The 15266-nt window shown below is 54.1% G+C and overlaps 1 protein-coding gene across 3 annotated transcripts in view; it reads right to left on the bottom strand.

Annotated features, from left to right (window-relative positions):
• The window catches only part of SLC37A1 (solute carrier family 37 member 1), a 102531-nt gene that overhangs the window by 3925 nt on the left and 83340 nt on the right, over positions 1 to 15266 (bottom strand). For all 3 annotated transcript variants that reach the window (XM_027546892.1, XM_027546885.1, XM_027546898.1), the window contains 7 exons: positions 14810 to 14900; positions 11625 to 11687; positions 11172 to 11257; positions 10072 to 10120; positions 8821 to 8894; positions 6703 to 6781; positions 2227 to 2324 (listed from right to left, as the gene is read on the bottom strand). In XM_027546892.1, the coding sequence (XP_027402693.1) occupies positions 2227 to 2324; positions 6703 to 6781; positions 8821 to 8894; positions 10072 to 10120; positions 11172 to 11257; positions 11625 to 11687; positions 14810 to 14900 (540 nt within the window). The remainder of the gene's footprint in view (positions 1 to 2226; positions 2325 to 6702; positions 6782 to 8820; positions 8895 to 10071; positions 10121 to 11171; positions 11258 to 11624; positions 11688 to 14809; positions 14901 to 15266) is intronic.

Below are 15266 nucleotides of genomic sequence, written 5' to 3'. Positions count from 1 at the left end.
ACATATTCTTTTTTTATATTCTTCTCCATTATGGTTTATCCCAGAAGACTGAATACAGTTCCCTGTGGTATACGGTAGGACCTTGTTGCTTATCTGTCTTCTACATAATAGGTTGCCTCTGCTAATCCCGAACTCCCCATCCTTGCCTCCCACCACTCCTCCTGGGCAAACACACGTCTGTGAGTCTGTTTCCATCTCATAGATAGGTAATTTGTGTTGTATTTTAGATTCCACGTATGAGTGACATCAGATGGTATCTGTCTTTCTCTTTCTGACTTACTTCACTGAGTATGATAATCTTGGTGATTTAGTTGCTAAGTCTTGCCCAACTCTGTGCGACCCCCTGGACTGTAACGCACCAGGCTCCTCTATCCATGGGATTTCCCAGGCAAGAATACCGGAGTGGGCTGCCATTCCCTTTACCAGGGGATCTTTCTGACCTAGGGGTTGAACCTCGGTCTCCTGCATTGCAGGCAGATTCTTTGCCAACTGAGCCACCAGGGAAATGCTAAATATGTTTTAGTTTGTCTGGTAACCCTTTTACCTGGGTTTTTTTTTGGGGGTGTCTATCCGTTGTGCCTGTCACCCCATCACAGCAGACTATTTCCTACTGTTTCCTGATTTGGGGTAAGAGCTTGTCTGCAGCGGGGTGACAGCTGCGGGACCCAGTGCCACTGGGGTGAGGACTGTCCCTCTCAGTTGACTTGGGATTTGCTTCTGCTGAAGAACCGGGTATATCAGCATCCTGGGACCAATTTTACTCACTTTTTTGTAATACTAGCTTTTTGAGTATTTTAGTATCATTTTTTACTCATTTTTTTGTAATATTACATACTCATTGTGTGATATTTACAGAATATAAGTTAAAAAGTTTAAGGTTACTGTAGCCCTCAACTGAAGGTTAACTTTTAGCTTCCAGGAAGATTTCTCCCCAGTTTGGTGAGCAGGCTAAGAGGTCGCAGATCCTGCTTCTCTCCTGTGCCAGTACGCACGCGTGTTTATGCCTTCACTGCACCCAGAGCTCCCTGAGGGTCCGGGTTTGAGGAGGGGGGCTCCATTTCCAGCTCCCCGTCCTGGGCCGGTCCAGCACCTGGGGCTGGGGACCGTGGTGGGGGAGGTATAACCGCCCAGCATCAGTTTGGTACATATTTCATGTAGTCTCTACATCTCTGGCTCCTGGGGATGTCCCTTCCTTTCTTACGAGTGTAGTTGTGCAGTAAAAGGAAGTTTAATGTATATATACACGTTATTTCTGAACTAGAGGAATAGTCCATCTTCAAATAGCCGTAATTATGGAAGTTTCACTGCTACCTGGCAGAAATGATCTGGGGGCTTAACTGAGGGGCTGCTTTGCCCACCTCACAGGTTCATAAGCTGAGAGTTGGTATTTGATTGTGTATAAAGTTGGGGAGCTGTGACTTAGGGCTTCTGGGAATGAAAATATAAACTTCCAAGGTGCTCAACTCATTTGTGCTGGGGTAAATGTTCACTTTTCCAGGTGACTTGAGAGGAGACGGTGGCTTTGGGTCTGGGCCTGGTGTGGGTGACTGGTAGGGGAGAGCATGGTGGCCGCTCTCATGGGTGGCCCCTGCAGGACTGTGCTGTGGGGACGGGCCTTCGCCATCCCCAGGAAACCCTCCTCTCTTCTCACGCAGGAGGGGACAGGCCACGGGGCCCAGAGAGCAGATTGCTTAGTGCTGCCTGAGCAGCCCCGGCTCCTCTTCTGACCTCCGGTCCTCTGGATGTGGGAATCAGGAGCTTCCCCAGTGCAGCTGATCGCGGACAGGAGGGGTGTGGGAAAGGTCAGGGCACCAGGTAGGACTCGGCGCATGGTCCCCTTTAATCCCCACAGCAACACAGTAATCATGTTCCTGGTGTCCCCGTGCTGCCCACTTCACAGATGGATGCTTTGGAGCAGAGGGGCTCAGGAACCACCCAAGTCATACACGAACCCAGCCACTCATAGCTGACCGGCTCAGGATCCAAGGCCAGGGAGCCCCTGCTCTTGACCTCTCACCCATCCTGCTGGAAACTGCCTGCTGCTGCTCTGGATGCATCAAAGCCAGAGGGAGAAAGAGCCCCGGCCCAGGAGCCTGAGGGACGCATCACCGGCCCAAAGTCCCCTGGGAGCGGCGGGAGTCCACAGGAACAAGCATCCCCAGCGTTTGACCGTGACAACCACAGAGACACTTGTGAAAGCCTTGGAGGAAAAGTGAGGCGACTCACCAGTAAGGCACAGGCGTCTGCGAACATGAGCATGTAGAACACGTTGTTCCATCCTGATGGGGAGATGAGCCCTGCCAGCAGCGGGCCCAGCGCTGCTCCTGGAATGAGGAAATGGACATACATGGTGTGTGCAGAGGACCCTGGACTGCAACCACCCAAATACCCAGGCCCAGTAAACATAAGGGAGTCCTCAACACCTTATTCATAATTAAAACACACACACACACACATTAAGGGGACTTCCCTGTGGTCCAGTGGTTAAGATTCTGTGCTTCCATTGTAGGGGCACAGGTTTGATCCCTGGTTGGAGAACTAAGATCTTTCACACTGCCCCCTCCCTCACAACAGCAGGAATGCTGGGGCACACCCCCATGGGTACTGGGGGTCTCCTCCTCCAGACCCCACTCAGACCCCATAGACCAACAGTTTACACACTCCCCCATGCCTGCTGCACAGAAAAGCATTTTAATGAGTGATTAAGCCCCGTGTTAAACATGAATATATGAGGGGACAGCCAAGGTTCACTCATATCAGAGGAAAGCCTCGCCCTGAAAGAAAACAATGTGGTTCGAGGGGAACCTGGAGGAAATAAACAAACCAGGGAGAAAAACATTCCTAGGAAAGCATGTCACACTCACGAGAACCACAGAGAATGAAGTTGAAACGTGTGAAACCCCCGTGTCTATGTCTGAAAACCATCTAACACCAGCAACTGCCCAGGATTCAATCTCATAGCACCGCATCCACGAAGAAAGAACGGGAGGGATTAAAAAGGCAGAACGACACCAACGAAGAGAACACTGTGACGGTGAAGATAAAAAGTCGAGTGCAGAAATGGGAAAGGAAAGCCAAGAGCATCTCAGAAGATGGAGGAAAAGAACAAAGACAGTCAGACAGAAGAGAGAACTGGAGGATGACTCCAGAAAGCTAAACATTGACTGGTAAGTTTTCCAGGAAGACAAACAGTGGAGGAAACTTGTCAAAGAGATAACACAGCACAGTTTCCCAGGAATCAAGGGCATCCGTTTCCAGGCTGGGTGGGTCCTGGGTTTCCAGGGCACAGGGGTGGGAGCAGGGATGCAGAGAGGCTGCACAGGTACAGGGAGCTGGGGACCTCTGAGGGGGAAGACCAGAGGTCAGAGGTGGAGTTCTTGCTGAGGGTGACAAGAGGCTTTCCTGTGGTGATGACGGAGCTAGAAGACACTGACTCTGGAGGAAATTCTGGAGGGGGGCGTGGGCAGGGGGCTGTCATTTTGCATTTAGTACAGTTCCTAAGTTTAGATATTTTCTTAGATAGTTTCTCAGTTTAGACTTAGGATGCTTTCTAAGGCTATCTGGTTTCTCAAGTGACATCATGTGTTACTTCGAGAAAATTAAAATGAACTTGAAGAACGTCAGGGCTCTAATGAATTGCATAAACATATAGAAACAACCAGCCTGCAGCCCCTGGGGTGCAGCGCTCAGCACTGTGAACACATCACACACATCAGCTGGAGTCCCTGGAACCGTCAGCTCTGGTGAACTGCAAGAAGGCATTCCGCTCATTAGGCTTCCCCGAAGGCTCAACGGGTAAAGAGACGGCCAGTGAAGCAGGCGATACAGTGGACCCGGGTTCGATCCCTGGGCAGGGAATATCTCCTGGAGGAGGAGCTGGAAACCCACTCCAGTATTTTTGCCTGGAAAATTCCATGGACAGAGGAGCCTGGTGGCTACAGTCCATGGGGCCGCAAAGAGTCGGACATGACTGAGCAGGCCGGTACTTTTGGCTCATTTATAATCAGTCAATCTCTGCCTCCAAAGGAACCAACATTTATGACATTTAACAAACATATCAAGGCATATGCCCTTGAGAATCAGAATTTTGCTGAAACTGTGTGTTCCCACTTGAGCCTTGCTCGGCTTCGGTGTCCTTGGGCAGCACTTAAGCAGAGAAACAACGAAGCAGACGAAGCGGTGGACGAGCCTGCATGCCGTTTCCATGGCGACTACCTCCGGGTCCTCATGCACTGGGGCTGGCACAGCCTGGGGGAGTTCGAGTCCAGCCAGACCCTGTCGCCCGGGTGGGAGTGATGACGCTGGATGGTCAGCACTGAACACAGAGGAGCATAGAGGTCGAGGCGGTCTAAGTCGCCCCCTGCAGTCCTTCCGTGGGGGTGGGAGGAGTTCACAGCTGGGCTTTGGTTTCTCCTGCGGCTCAGAGCTGCCCCCGTGCATAGATGCTGAGCCTCCACCCTGGGCCAAGGACTTCTGCTTCCCTCTTGTTTTGGGAAGGAAATCAAGAAATATGTGGCCTTCCAGCTGCTTCATCATTTCCTCTTCTTCAACTCCTCATCTTCTACTTTAAAATCAGTCAGCACTGCCCGCCGAGCTCTGTTTGCTTTCAGAAAAGGGTGTCACAGCGGCAGCCAGGGATGGACTCAGACAGAGGGCTCTGCAGGCAGGAGGTGGGAGGATGCTGCCGGGTTGCTCAGCCCCCGAGCACCGCACTCGGCCCAGGAGTCTCCCAGTGACCTCACATCTTCCAGGCTGCAGAAGCTTTTCGTGTGCTGCGAGAGCCGGGATAGCAGGCTGGTGGGCAACGGACATCTGTCACGTGACACGACCCTGCCCCCACAGCCCTTTCCCCGGACTTGTCTCAAAGGCTGCAAGAGGAGCCCCCAAAGGGAATGGTCTCCCTGAAGACACCAGAGTGGTGACCACTGTCATAGTGTGGCAGGAGTAGGAGCTGGGGGGCCCTATCTCCATGAGCTGTGAGGGCTGAGGGGGGCCCCGGCCTCTGTCCCCTGAGCCCTCACTTGCAAACCCAGCAGCCTGGACGGGAGACCTTCTGCCCACCCCCCAGGCCTGTCTGCAATCTCCTGCTTTAGAGCCACCCAGCAATGCCCTCCTTGCCCCCTCACTGAGCACCCGCTCCTGGGCTTTGCCGGGGGGGTTGAGAACACAGCAGAAAACGAAACCAACTCCTGTCCTGGGGCTTCCCACCAGGAGCAGGGAGAGGACAGTACAGAGCAGACAGTGGACGGGGCCCCGGAGGAGGGTAGGCCACGAGACAGGCCCTGAGTCTGGGTGGGGAGGGGTCTGCAGGCCCCAGACAAGGTGGGCCGAAGAGAGGCCAGCATTTGGTGGAACTCACAGAGCCACCTTCATCCAGCAAATGCTTGTTTTACTGCTAGAGAGTGTTCCAGGCCCCCAGGGCCTGCCCCACCTGGTCTGCCCTCTCTCTCACTGCCCCCCCCCGCCCCCCCCCCCCCCCCCCCCCCCCCCCCCCCCCGGCATCAGGCACCTGTGGTGGGAAGCGACATGCTAGGATGCAACCCGACACCTCCCGGAGAAGCCGCGAGGGCCACACCAGCCCACATCCCGCCTCCAGTTCCAGGGTCTGCAGAGCACAGGCGGCTTCGGGGTCTTGGCAGGAGTGGTCCCAGACTGCGAGCTCCCCAGCTGAGCCTCAGGAAAGTTCAAGGACATCCCTGTAAGCCTCCTGACTCGGATCAGGACAGGCTTGCTGTCACCAGGTCCCATGTGCCCAGCTCACAGGGGCCAGGGGCTTGTTTCGCCCCCTTTCTTTCCTCAGAACACGTTGCCGTGTTCTCTCCAAGACCCCTGACGGGGCTGGTGACACACGTCTCATGAGCTTTGGGACCCACAGCTCACCTGTCATTTACCTCTCAGTAAGATTCTATCCGAGCTTCCCAGGTGGCGCTAGTGGTAAAGAACCTGCTTGTCAATGCAGGAGATGTAAGAGAAAGATGCAGGCTTGATTCCTGGGTTGAGAAGACCCCCTAGAGGAGGGCAGGCTAGCCACTCCAGTATTCTTGCTTGGAGAATCCCCATGGACAGAGGAGCCCAGTGGGCCATAGTCCATAGTGTCACAAAGAGTCGGACACAACTGAAGCGACTTAGCCCACATGCACTTATGCAAGAATTCCATCCCCCTTGAAATGACAATGATAAAGAGTCAGCAGACCAGTGGCCTGTGGGCCAGTTTTCCCACTGCTGGCTTGGAGGAAAACCTGGGGCCATGTCCTCTCACGTTGAAGAAACCTTGACCTGCCAGCCACACACCACGTCTCCTCTGGGAGCCTCCCATCAGAGACGATTGGCAGGGCCAGCTGCTCACTTCCCAGGGCTTGCACGTGCTTTGGATCTGCTCACGTTTTAAGGAGGACTGGGACTTTCCTGGTGGTCCAGTGGTTAAGACTCCACACTCCCAGTGCAGAGGGCCCAAGTTCAATACCTGGTCAGGGAACCAGATCCCACAACTAGATGCTGTAACTGAAGACCCTGCGTGCCACAGCTAACACCTGGCACAGCCAAACAAATAAATATTAAATAAACAAGTACATAAAAGAAGAAGGCCAGCTGATCCTGATAACACAAAAGCAGGTGGAATCCAGGGCGTCTGCTAGCTAGACGTGATGACATGGTTTCCCCTTGGACCATGATGAACCTCTTTGGGCTAAAACATCCACGTACCTACAGATCCGGTTCCGTCGATGATGGCGGTCACGGTGGCCAGGGCATGGGAGTTTCCCTTCAGGCTTTTGTGTGTCCCCTGGAGGAGAAGGAACATCAGTGTGAAACACGCCCCAGCAATGGCAGAGTGAGAAATAAACCTATACCTCCTGCACGACAATCCACCCAAATCACTGTGCAAAGCAAAACATGGAGTCTTTCCATTAGGAGACTGAAGCTCTACTCCATCCCAGACTCATCTTGGAAAAGCATGCAAAGCTTCAAATGTCTTTAATAGTAAAAAACCATCAGAGATATTAATACTTGTCCAAGTGCATTCTGGTTTCCCTGGTAGCTCAGACAGTAAAGACTCTGTCTGTGATACAGGAGACCCGGGTTTGACCCCTGGGTCATGAAGATGCCCAGAGGAGGGACTGGCAACCCACTCCAGTATTCTTGCCTGGGAATCCCATGGACAGAGGAGCCTGGTGGGCTACAGTCCATGGGGTCACAAAGAGTCGGACGCGACTGACGGACTAACACTTTCAAGTGTGTTCTAGTTAAAAGAACACTTGGAATTCTCTTCAGTAAACAAGCCTCTCCTTGGCACCATCACTGAGGCACCGTGTCATCCAGCGTGGAAAATGAAAAGATGAACGGTGCTCGTCCCGTCCCCAAGCTGACCACCGGAGCCGGCAGATGACCACCGGAGCTGGCAGAAAAGGTCGAGGGCGCTCGGGAGCCGGGGTGGGGACGGTATGCCGGACAGACGCTGAGAAGCCTGGCCTCCCTCCCACAAGTCTGTGCACCACGTGTGGGGGACTGCTTGTGGTTTTAAATAAGCTTTTAATTTAGAACAATCTTAGATTCACAGAAAGTGTGCACAGAGAGGACAGAGCTGGTACGAGCCCTGCACTCGCTTTGCCCTGTGTTCACATCTTGCCCTGCTGGGCTACATTTTTCATGACGAATGACCCAATATTGATGCCTCATCATGAAAATCCATGATTTTTTCAGACCTCTGGCTTTTTATCTAGTGTCTAACTGAATCTGTGTCCCAGGAGCCCACCCAGGTCCATGTGTCTCCTGGGGCTCCTCTTGGCTGTGACAGCTTTGCAGACGTTGCTTCTGGGACTTTCCTTGTTTCCCGTGACTGGATGGGTGTGGGTTCTAGGAGGGAGATCATGGAGGTGAAGGACCGTGGGCATCACCTCTCACCCTGCATCCATGCATCAGCTTGATGCCTCCCTGCTGGTGTTGACTGTGACCTTGGCGGAGGGCGGGGCTGTTGACTTTCTCCCCTGAGAAGTTACTTGATCCCCCCTCCCCATGCTGTCCTCTGTGCTCAGCCCGCCCCTGAGGACAGGGGAGGTGGGCTCCCTGCCCCTGGGCAGAGGACCTGCCTACACCCTTCTGTACAGGACACTGCCTCTCCTCTCCCAGTTATTCATGACACTACTTCCTATCAGGGGCTTTTACTTCAGTGCAGTGCGTGTATCCTGCCGACGTCCACAAGTGGCTCCCATGTGACATGTCTCGTCTTTCCTGTCGGGTAGATGAGACAGCCCTGCCGCCTCTGGGTCCCTCTGGCCTGGAGTCAAAGGCCACCTGTCAGCAGTGCTTCCTCTTGGAAGAACTGGGCAGGAGCCGCCATGGATCCCCAGGCCCGCGTGGAGTTCACCACCCTGTGCAGTAAATGTTTCTTTACCACCCTGGCCTCTGCCTTGGAGCATGTCCTCCCAGGGCCAGGACCCCACCTGGCTTGTCCCTGAAGTCCCCAAGACCAGCAGAGGGCTGGGCACAGAGTGGGACACCCATGGCGGGCCGGACTCTGCTGAGGCCCTAAGGATGGGCTCCAGGGGTCACGGCCACTGGCTTCCAGGGCTGCCAGAGTGGCTCAGAGGAGCGAGCCAGACGCTGGCATCAGGCCTTGGGCTGTTGGTTTACAGGACAGGGCGGCCGTGTCCCCTTATCTGCTTCAGAAGACTCTTAGCATCCTTACTGGCCGTCTGCACAGGAGTGCTCGTTGAAACAGACCATTTTGCTATCAGAGACCACCCATCACAACAGTTGTGATGGCAGAGGTGGCCGCCCCGCCAGCACCTGGCCCCGGCTCTGTGATGAGCTGCGCATACTCACCAGGTCGGCAGACACGGCAGTCGTGATGAGTGCGTACGGCCCGCTGACCAGGGCCCCGCTGAGGAGCAGCATGGCTGCAGGAGACAGAAACCCAGAGAGGGGTCAGCCAGCAGAACAGGCGCCTGGGGGAGCCTCTGCTGTCTAAGCTTCTCCCTGTTGGGCATCCTGGCATTGCATGCTGGCCCTGCCCTGAGCTGGACACGGGCCGGTCCTGGGAAGATGCCCACACCACCAGGGAGTGGCCACAGATGGAGCAAGCATCATAAACATCTTCCGTTAAACTTGCCCCAAAATGGTTGTAGGTCTAATCACACTTTCCCAAAGACTCAAGCCAAGTTCAGAGAACCTGGCCCCTGTTTTCTTGAACCTGGAGAGCAGAAGCCGTGCTGAGAGGAAGCGAGAACCCCGATGTTCAAGCACAGACGTGACCACAGGCGTGACCACAGGTGTGAGCACCCGATGCGGCCACCACCACAGCCTCGTCTGCAGCGGACAGGACTTCCTCTCTGTGCCCACAGCCGCTGATGGCCACCCCCAGAGACCTGGGGCTCCAGCACAGCCCAGTCCCCGATGGGCGGGACCACCGTGCCCATTCCTGAAATGCAGTCTCCTAACCTGACCCCAGGTTCACGTTCCCGAACCACCCTCTGGGTCACATTGCTCTGAGTGGAAGCTCCTGGACTAATGGGTCACTTCATGGGCCCCTTGCATCCAGAATTTGCACTCTGGGTAACTTTTAATGGGATCCCTACCAATCTCCTCTGCTGGGTTGTGAGACCAAAAGAAGCATTTACTCAGTGTCAGAGCCTTAATTTGATAGAGCTGCTTATGGAAAGTTAAAAATAGAGACTGTGCCCAGAGTGGCAGCTGACAGAGCAGCTCAGAGAGCAGCCGCCCCCGGGCTTGTGATGCTGGGGGTGCGGGACTTGGGGACCACAGCTCCAGCTGCTGCCTTCCAGGGGATGTGGGCTTCTCTGAGTGGCTCCTGCACTGGGCACCCAGGGCTTCTCACAGGCCAGCCCCGGGGCCTGAACTCTCCCACACTGGCTCTTAAACCTGCGGCCTCAGTTCCGCAGGCAGGACCCCCGTGGGCCCCTCTGAAAGTACCCCCTCCAAGGAGGAACACAAGGATGATTTTAGCACAGTGCGCAAGCCGCATCTTTGCTTCTTTGCAGATTTTTCAGTTCATCTCACAAAGCCGTGCGGACCAAAAAAAAATGGCTGAAGGAAAGAAAGACCTCGTAGACTCACCTATGGTGGCTTCCAGCCCCATTCTGCTGATGGAGGAGAAAGCGTAGAGCTGTGAACGGTGTCAAAAGAGGAGAGGAACAAAGGTTTACTATGAGTAGCTGAGAGATTTCCCAGGAATGTGTATTTCTGAAAAGTGACTCTTGGGCAGCAACCAGACAGTGGAAGGAAGGCCATGCTGCCCTGGCAGGCTGTCCAAAGACAGGTGTCCAGACGCTTGCAAACTGTCCCCAGGCTGGACGCAGACATGTAGGGTCTGATCGCCCAGTGAGCTGGAAACCCGGGAACGCCCCACCCTGAGCTCCTGGGGGAAGACCCTGGGTTTGGCGCAGCTCTCCCTGAGCCCCGTGTCTCCTCCTGGGCCATAAGCCCTGAACACCAGGGCCCAGGTGGTGAGGGGAGCCCAGTCAGTGCTTCTGCATCAAGGTTCTTGGAGAGTCTGTGCTGCGCAATGTCCAGGGCCCCAGGACGACTGAAGATTGGATTCTGTTCAGCTCAGTGGAGCAGCAGATGGGCAAAGGAGTCAGCGCAAGTTGATGAGCAATACTACTACATATGATGTTGAGGAAACAGTGACGGTGTAACCATGTTCCCCTTGGCCCTCGCCTTCACCCTGTGAGGTGGTGCTGCCGGCATCCTCGTTTTTCAGATGAGGAAACGGGCTCAGAGGGAGTCACCCGCCCGAGGTCACACACAACTAAACACTTGAAAAGCAATGGAACCTGGGTTATGAGGGGAGGGGTGGTGCTCCCCAGGGAAGCGGGTAGGGCAGCCACAGTGGGGGTTCTACAAATGAGCAGGAGCCTGCTGGGGGGAGGGGAAAGGAGGGGAAGGGCACCCCAAAGAGAACAGCCCACAAACGCACACGTGGAGGCAGGGAGGAGGGAGGAGCCACGCTGGTGCGTAGTGTGCAGGGCGCAGGAGGCTGGGGGAGGGGAGGCTGAGTGGGGGGCACTGAGCGGGGTGGAGGCGACACCAGGTCCCGGAAACCAGAGCCCCGAGAGGAGCTGCGCCAGCAGCTGCAGGTGTGTGGGTGGGAGGACAGGGGGGCTGATCCGGAGGTGCGGGGGCCGTGATGAGGCGGGAGGGGCTGCCGGGCCTACCGTGGGGGCCGCGAGCAGCAGCATCAGGCCGCAGGTGGAGGCCCTTTTCTCCAGGCGATCGGAGATCACACCTGCCAGGATCCCACCTGCAAGGCAGAGGGAGGGTCCTGAGGGGTGTACGTGCCCAGTGGGGCCCCATGGAGAGGAAGCAGGACCCTCACTGCCGCAGCAGCAAGGAGAGGAGGACCTCTTCCCTGGGTCCTTTCCACCCCTTGAGCAGGTTGGCCCCAAAGCCCCTTTGCCTGGGAGCATCCTAGCATCACTGGTCTGTCGCCCACCAGGTATCCTGGTCCCCAGGGAGCCCAGGATGGGGCGTGACGTGCTATCAGAGGCCAGGCACTGGGGGCCTCCCAGTAGGGAGTCAAGTCAAACAGCGTCCAGGCTGAGGGTGTCCATGCATCACCTCGGTGGTGAAGGCTTTTGTCAAAGCAGGACAAGAGGAAACGAACTCACCGAAGATCCCACCCACGTCGAACAAGGTGGAGAGCTCCCCCGCCTTCTTGACATCAAGGTGATCTGTTGGAATGACAGCAGAGGGTTTAAAGTGATAACCAAGAAGGACCTATTGTACAGTACAGGGAACTCTGCTCAGTGCCACGTGGCAGCCTGGATAGGAGGAGTTTGGGGGAGAGTGGACATATGTATATGTAGGGCAGAGTCCCCTGGCTGTTCACCTGCAACCATCACAGCGTTGTTAATTGGCTACCCTCCAAATCAAAATTAAAAGTTAAAAGAAAAAATGATGGCAGAATGTCACCGTGAGAAGGCCGCAGCAGTGTACAAGCGACACACAACATTCTTTTGTTTCACAAGCATGATTTAAACCAAACAGCAATTATGAGATCCATGATCAGATTAGCGGAGAAGGCAATGGCAACCCACTCCAGTACTCTTGCCTGGAAAAATCCCATGGATGGAGGAGCCTGGTGGGCTGCAGTCCATGGGGTCGCTGGGAGTCCGACACGACTGAGCGACTTCACTTTCAATTTTCACTTTCGTGCATTGGAGAAGGAAACACAACCCGCTCCAGTGTTCTTGCCTGGAGAATCCCAGGGACGGGGGAGCCTGGTGGGCTGCCATCTATGGGATCGCACAGAGTCGGACACGACTGAAGCAACTTAGCAGTGGCAGCAGATCAGATTAGCATTAAAATAGTAATTACCAGAGTAGATGGAAAAAAGGAGTGTGCTTTGTGGGCAGACACACAGAAAGTGTGAAAAACGAACACTCCTAACCGAAAGGTGAGGGTTCACCTGGCTCTGTCTAGGTATCATCCCACCTTTGCTCTGTGTCCCCTCAGGGCAGCTGTGAGGTCAGACTCAGGGCTGCAGGGCACGGCCTGGGGAAGGGCTGGCCCATGGGAGCCCCCTCGACACAGACTGTATGACCCCCCTGCTTTCAGACCTGGGAGGGGCTGGAACCTTCTCCCCCAGAGAAGGAGGCCGAGGTCTCAGGATGCTCAGCGCAGGACTCTGTGTCTCTAACTCCCACCTAGACTGGGTCTCGGCTGACGCTGGATGGTCCCCTCACTGCCTCTGACTCCCATCCCGAGAAACTCTGCCCTGCTGCCTCGGGCTCACATCCCTCTCTGCTGGTCCTTACAACACTGCTAGTGAAACGGAGCAGGACCTTATGGTCCTTCCCCCAGCCCGTGTCCTCCACCTGCCTTCTGTCTGTGGAAAAGCTTTAGCCAAAGAGTGAGTTTAATCAGAGCAGTGAGAAAACGCAGAAACAAAAGAACACAGTCAAATGAGACCACACAATAATAATGCAGCTATTAAGCAAAGTCAAGGACCTCCTCAAGGACTATAGATAATATTCGGGGCCATCTCCTGTGAGCTGTCTTACAGACACCGAAACTCCCACCAGGTGAAAGAGATTAATGATGACCAGACTGTAGTTGTGACATAAGCTGCCACAATTCCAAGAACTGGCCTCAAGGAAACAGGAACAAACCGATCCTGGAACTGCAGATTCAGTTCAGTTCAGTCACTCAATCGTGTCCGACTCTTTGCAACCCCATGAACCGCAGCACACCAGGCCTCCCTGTCCATCACCAACTCCCGGAGTTCACCCAAACTCATGTCCATTGAGTCGGTGATGCCATCTAGCCATCTCATCCTTTGTCATCCCCTTCTCCTCCTGCCCTCAATCTTTCCCAGCATCAGGGGCTTTTCAAATGAGTCAGCTCTTCGCATGAGGTGGCCAGAGTATTGGAGTTTCAGCTTCAACATCAGACCTTCCAATGAACCCAGGACTGATCTCCTTTAGGATGGACTGGTTGGATCACCTTGCAGTCCAAGGGACTCTCAAGAGTCTTCTCCAACACCACAGTTCAAAAGCATCAATTCTTTGGTGCTCAGCTTTCTTTATAATATAACTCTCACATCCACACATGACTACTGGAAAACCATAGCCTTGACTAGACGGACCTTTAACTGAAGCTTAACTGCACTGAAAACAAGATGACCCTGGTCAGATCACCAATGATCAGTATCCAGATGACTGTCAGAGCTGACTGTGCTGTTTCTGCATGTAGCCCCTCCTTCTATCTATAAAAGCTCTTGCCCACTGGCTAGCCATCAGTTAGCCTTTGGACAGGCAACCCCACCCCCCCAACCCCTGTTGCCAGCATCCAGAATAGAACAAACTTTCCTTTCCACCAACCTTGCCTCTTTATTAGCTTTTGAGCAGTGAGCAGCTCCACCCCGCTTTCAGTTACACTGGGGACATGTGGTCTGTGCTCTGGAGCTTCCACGTCCCAAATTTCTCCTCTTTTCACATTCACTAGGGCACACACCTCCCTGGTTTCTTTGCTTTGTCCTTGAAATCCCTGACTCTGGGGCCCAGAGGCCCTGCTGACTGTCTGGGTCCCTGTCCAGTTGTGGCTGCAGCCCCTACACAGGGACCTCTCCTCCAAGAACTGCTGGTCCTTCTCATCTTCCCTGTGTTCACGCCCAGGACATGGGGTATGTGTTACTACAAATGGGTGTACTGTGTAGTAACCTACAGCTTTAGCCCCTGCTGGACTTCTGAAATGCAGGACAAGCTGTCTGCTTCCCCGGAGTTAGAGCTCAGCTCCAGGAAGCGATTTCTAGGTCAGTCATGAAGGCTGTATTATCTGAGATCCCCAGGGTCTCTCTCCCTGCTCACCAGCTGCTGTGACCAAGTCAGATGCAGCCTAAATTTAAAAGCAGGCTGCCCCAGATAGGAAGCCCTTTGGGGAACCAGTAGCCACAACTGGAGAACACCATGTCAACCCTTTAAACTCCATCTAGGTTCTCATCATGGCAATAAAACATTCCCGTCTGAATTCTCTTTGCCTGTTGTTGTTCAGTTGCTGAGTTGTGTCTGACTCTTCGCGGCCCCAGGGACTGCAGCATGCCAGGCTCCTCTGTCCTCTGCTTTCTCCCAGAGTTTGCTCAGATTCTTGTCCGCTGAGTTGGTGATGCCATCTAAACCATCTCATTGTCTCCACATCTACCTCTTTGTCTGCACGTTTCTACTAATCATGCTATGTGATTCAAGAGCATCATGCATCTCTCTGCTTTCCAAGTTTATAGACACCGGTGGATAAAAGGGAGTCCTGATCACAGCCCTTGAACAGAACCAGCTGTGCTGCTAGCAATGGTACTCACCTACATTTGTGATGTAGAGTGGAAGCCAGAAAAGGAACGTGTAGCTGACCAGTTTCGCAAACAGCAGACACAGAGAGAACTCTATCACGCCCTGAAAGAGAGGGAAGGACAGAAGACAGACCTTGGCGCATGACCCCATAGCAATGGAGCGATGTTCTGAGAGTGAGGATTTGCGAGCAGCTTTTGGCAGGGAGGAGCTCTCTGCAGGAGGCCCCTTTTGTCTTGTCACTTTAGCAAAGCTATAACGTGTTGTTATTGGTGTTGTTCAGTCCTAAGTCATGTCCAACTCATTGGACAGTAAACTGCCAGGCTTCCCTGTCCTTCACTATCTCCCAGAGTTTGTTCAAACTCATGTCCATCATGTCGGTGATGCCATGCAACCATCTTATCTTCTGCCGCCCACTTCTCCTGCTCTCAACCTTCCCCAGCATCAGAATCTTTTCCAATGAGTCTGCTC

Source organism: Bos indicus x Bos taurus, chromosome 1 (assembly GCF_003369695.1).
Source record: "Bos indicus x Bos taurus breed Angus x Brahman F1 hybrid chromosome 1, Bos_hybrid_MaternalHap_v2.0, whole genome shotgun sequence".
NCBI classification, from domain to species: domain Eukaryota; kingdom Metazoa; phylum Chordata; class Mammalia; order Artiodactyla; family Bovidae; genus Bos; species Bos indicus x Bos taurus.
The sequence above is the reverse complement of the archived record's forward strand: the minus strand, read 5'-3'. Positions and strand labels throughout refer to the sequence as shown.